We start from the raw sequence: 4,701 nt of genomic DNA on the forward strand, positions 1-4,701 counted from the left end.
GGTTCCCCCGTAAGTGAAACGTCTCAGATCTAAGTCCTGCTTGCCTAAGTCCGAATCCCTTCCAACACATCAAAATGTTTCCTGCATTGAAAATTAGCCAGGGTTGAGGTAATGTTAGTTCTCTCTGAAACCTGTGGCTTGTGACATACTCTTTCCATTGCAGTTTGACAGCATTATTGTGTGTGTACATGTGTGTGTACGCAGCTCCATATGCATGTGTGTGTGTGTGTGTGTGTGTGTGTGTGTGTACAGGTACATATGCTTGCATGTACATGGAAGTTAGAGTTTGATACTGCATATCTCTTTGAATCATTCTACTACACCTTCGTTTTTGAGACATGATCTCTCATTTTAGGGAATTCACCGATTTGCCTATATAGACAGACCTTCAAGCTCCAGGGGTCCTCCTATGGCTGTCTCTGAAGTGCCAGGGTTACAGGCTCACTTACTGCTGCCCCTGGCTTTTGCACATGTTCTAGGGATGGAGCCCAGACTTCGTGCTTGTGTTGTAGACACATTACAGACTGAACCACCTCCTCAGCACCCGAAAGCCTTCTCTTAAATGCTCTTATTAAGCCGCCTCAAATGTATTTCAAAAATAGGCAGGGGACAAGTTTCAAGTAAGTAAATGTATCAGGACACACATACTGACACACATATAAGACACACAATCAGGAGTTCACGGCTCTGAGCTCCAAACTTCTGCAGAAAATGTTTTATCACATTTCCCTAGAGCACGAGATTCTGCTGCACCCACGCTACTTCAGTTCCAACTTACTTAACATGGTGAAGCAGAAGCTCTTCACCGAGGTGGAGGGGACCTGCACTGGGAAGTATGGTTTTGTCATTGCTGTCACCACCATCGACAATATTGGTGCTGGTGTGATCCAGCCAGGACGAGGTTTTGTTCTTTATCCAGTTAAGTACAAGGCTATTGTTTTCCGGCCTTTTAAAGGTGAGGTGGTGGACGCTGTGGTCACTCAGGTAAACAAGGTTGGACTTTTCACAGAAATTGGGCCTATGTCTTGCTTCATCTCTAGACATTCCATCCCATCGGAGATGGAATTAGACCCAAACTCCAACCCACCTTGTTACAAGACAGTGGATGAGGTGAGCGAGGGAAGAGAGTAAGACGGCCTGAGACTGTGGGCGGAGTATGTTTGAGTACATGGTTCTCTCCTTCCACAGGACATTGTGATTCAACAGGATGATGAGATCCGCCTCAAGATTGTGGGGACACGTGTGGACAAGAATGACATTTTTGCTATTGGCTCTCTGATGGACGATTACTTGGGACTCGTGAGCTGAGTAAGGGATCCTCCAGCCTTGTTTGGTCCTGATTTAGAGAACGTGACTTTCCTGCTTGATATATCGTCTAGAGGTTCAGTCTGGCCACTGTTACGGAGGCAAGGAAGATCTCTTGTCCACAGAAGGCTATGGCTACTTCTTCCAGCGGAGCTGTGTTCTCAAGACTTTTTACTCTGTGTCTTAACCATAAAAGGTCTTTGGTTCTCATGGAAATGTTGTCTTCTCTTGGTCAGAATAAGAGCCTTAGTATTGTTGTTATTTATTTGCTTTTGAGATGGGTTCTCAAACCTGTACTAACCTTGAACCACTGTGTATCCTAGGCCGCCTTTGAATTCCAGGTATAAGGACTACAGGTATACAAGATCATTCCTGGTTTATTTTAAGGGCTGTGAGCCCAGCTGCTCAAAGACTGCATCTTACATAATATGGTCCCAGTGTTAATTGCGTTGAGGTTCAGAAATTAAAGAGCTGATGCTGCAAAAAAAAAAAAAAAAGACACACAATCAGTGTGCCTGCCACCTGCATGAGTAGCTAGTTAAGGATCCTATGGCTGAGAGAACAACTTGTATCATTGAGTTTGCATCCTGAGATGAGCATGTCAATCGTTTTAAAAAAGTTTCTCTCTACATAGGAACTAAGAAAAGCAGTTACTGAGTCGATCTATTGCCACCTGTTTCTATAATAAATATAATATAATATAATGTTATGTAATATAAATCCAGAGAATAAAGGCTGTGTTTTTTTTTAAGGGTCTGCTGCAAACACTGGAGACTCTATAACTGGTTAGAAGTTGAGGGTTGCTTGAATCTAGTTCCTGCAGAGACTTTCCATTTTTACAAAGTAAGAAAAGTAGGTCAAAGGAGATAGCATGACTCGAATGTACAAGCAGAGAGCAAGCTAGGAAGATTTAGGAAAGACTGCATGGAAACGCTGGCCAGCTCTCTAATGCGAGCTTTAAGGCGGAGGACAAAGAGAGGCATCATGATACGCGACGATTTTTCCCTCCTGCTCTCCATGTCTGGACAGCAGTTGGTTGTCCGTGGCAGCTTCAAACCTGAAGAAGCCCTTCTTGGAAGCTTCAGAGCTGAATTAGATATTCCAGGACCCCCAAACATGCACTCTACACATGAGGAGTCAGTCTTCTTCAGGACCCCAGAAGACACAGCTCCCTAGGATGGCTGTAGCAAGGAGGTGCAACAGGCATGCTGTGGCCATGACTGTGGGCCTCAGCCCCTTAGCCCCTGTACCACTAACCAGCAGGTATGTATTTACCAGCATTCTAATGGCAGTCATCCAAGTAGGCCTAGCTCGAGGACAACACAGATTCTTCCTAGAACAATCCCTCTGGATTCTCCTCAGCGGAAGCCACTTAACCTAGAGAAAATACACATCATGTGGGCAGACAAGAATCTGCTTCTTTGTGTCACATGGAGCTCAGTGATCTCCCACAGCATCACCTGCTTTCTTAGGCCTGCTCTTAAAAGAATTGTTATGTTAGATCATTCCAGAACTTTCACCTTGGTCTACATAAATACCCTTTTTTATTTCTCATTGACATGGTTCCATGGAGGGGTATGAATGCCCTCAAAAGTCATAATCTATTTCAGCATGGCAAGGTTCAGGCTTCGGTGAGTTCTCTAGCTAAACAGCTTTAAAAAAAAAAACCAGAAACACAAATGGAAGCCAGTTTGTCTCTGTCCTCAGGAGCTACTGTAAACCATAGATGGGATGGCTTGAGAGGAATAGAAATCAGTTAGTTCTAGAGACTGGAAGTCTTATGTGAGGATGCAACAAGATTCAGCTCTGACAAGCATTCTCTTTCAGACCGTAGAGTACCAGCATCCTGTGTCCTCACACAGGGGAGGCAAACAAGGTACCTTCTCTGGCTTTCTTTCACAGAGGCATTCATGTCTCCCCACCTCCTGGGGCTTTCATGACCTGAATGGCTCTGACAGGCCTTGTTCCTAAATACTGTCACAATAGGAGTAGAGCTTGTTGATGGGTGGGCATGAGCATTCAGGCCAAAAGCATGTCCACAGTAAACAAGGAAGCAATGGTTTTATGTTAGGGCTAAATGCTACAGTGAATAATAATATACCAACAGAATGGAAAACAATAAATACAACTGTCTTCATTAAAGAAACTGGACAGAGTGGATGAAGATTTAGGTGGCTTTGTGGCGTACCAGGAAAAATAGGAGGTGCTTTCCCTCAACTTCTCACTATCTAGAGCAAAGTACAGGAGTCCAGGTCTTACACTATTATTGCTTTTATTCTGGATGTTAAGAAATTGAGGATTAGGCATAAACCCTAATATCATGGGAAGGCCTGCTCTTTTCTGAAGCAAAATAGAGGATCAAAAATCTGGGAGAGAGGGGGAATGGGGAGGAACTGGAAGAAGAGGAGGGAGGGGAGGCTGCAGTGAGGGTGTATTGTATGAGAGATGAATAATGAGAAAGAAAAAAGAGAACAATAGTAATACAAATAATACAAATAACAATAATACTATTTTAATTTAAATTTTAAAAGTTAAAAAAAAGAAATTTAGGATTAATATGATAGAATAATTCCTCTATTCTATTATCCTTTGCTAACAAAAATACAGTTTTTGATTTCCCACAGAGCTCCTTAGAAGGCTACAAACATGGATTTAAATAGCTTCCCTCGTATTTTCAGCACTGGAGGGTTGAGGGTGGATTATTTCATAGCTTTAGGATGTAGTGGCGCAGAGAGATATCGAGGCCATTCCCTTCATGATCACCTAGCTGTCTGAGACAATGCCTCAAGTTTGCTCAGGAGCTCGTGAGGGGTCGGTCCAGCAGCACAAGATGTGCAAAGCAGACATGCTCAGGGCTTGTAAGCTGCTGTTGCCTTGCTAATATCCTATTGGCCAAATCTGAATTCAAAGGAGTTGGAAAAGGAGCCTGTTGTTTCCCTTGAATGTGGGAGTGATTGATCCCACCATAATATATCAGGGATATGGATGGAAATAGGAAGAATTTGACAGGTTTTATGACGTATTGCTGAAAAATCATAAGGATTCAGGATGCTATTAAATCCCAAGGAGTCTTCTCCTAGAGCCATATCGTTCAACCTCAATACACTTTAATGACATGCTCAAGGCAATTCTGTAGGTTTAATATAAGGAGCAAGAATTACTCTGAGGCTTACAGTCATGTGTTGGCTGATGATGTGTCCATATTCTAGGAAGTATCATTATATTAAATGGAAAATATAGAATATGCATACAGAAATTTAAGTGTTATACCATTAAGCTATAGTCTTGGATGATGTGCTGCTATATTGAATACTACAAGCAATTTCAACACACTGGCAAGAAATTATGTATTTAAACCTGTCAAAACAAAAAAATGCAAAGAAGAATAAGGGGTGA

At 42.5% G+C, this 4,701-nt stretch overlaps 1 protein-coding gene across 1 annotated transcript; it reads left to right on the top strand.

The window, feature by feature from the left end:
• Positions 1 to 681: 681 nt before the first annotated feature.
• On the top strand, positions 682 to 1,787 carry LOC142858300 (DNA-directed RNA polymerase II subunit RPB7-like). The gene is made up of 2 exons (XM_075987479.1): positions 682 to 1,110; positions 1,189 to 1,787. Exons 1-2 carry the CDS (start codon positions 712 to 714, stop codon positions 1,306 to 1,308), a joined length of 519 nt encoding a protein of 172 aa, XP_075843594.1. The 5' UTR covers positions 682 to 711; the 3' UTR covers positions 1,309 to 1,787.
• Positions 1,788 to 4,701: the final 2,914 nt, after the last annotated feature.

Source organism: Microtus pennsylvanicus, chromosome 10 (assembly GCF_037038515.1).
Source record: "Microtus pennsylvanicus isolate mMicPen1 chromosome 10, mMicPen1.hap1, whole genome shotgun sequence".
In the NCBI taxonomy this organism is placed as follows: Eukaryota; Metazoa; Chordata; class Mammalia; order Rodentia; family Cricetidae; genus Microtus; species Microtus pennsylvanicus.

Coding starts and splice junctions, on each gene's coding strand:
- LOC142858300 (XM_075987479.1), top strand. CDS start 712: ATGTTTTATCACATTTCCCTAGAGCACGAGATTCTGCTGCACCCACGC. Junction 1,111..1,188: donor GTTACAAGACAGTGGATGAG/GTGAGCGAGGGA, acceptor CTCCTTCCACAG/GACATTGTGATTCAACAGGA.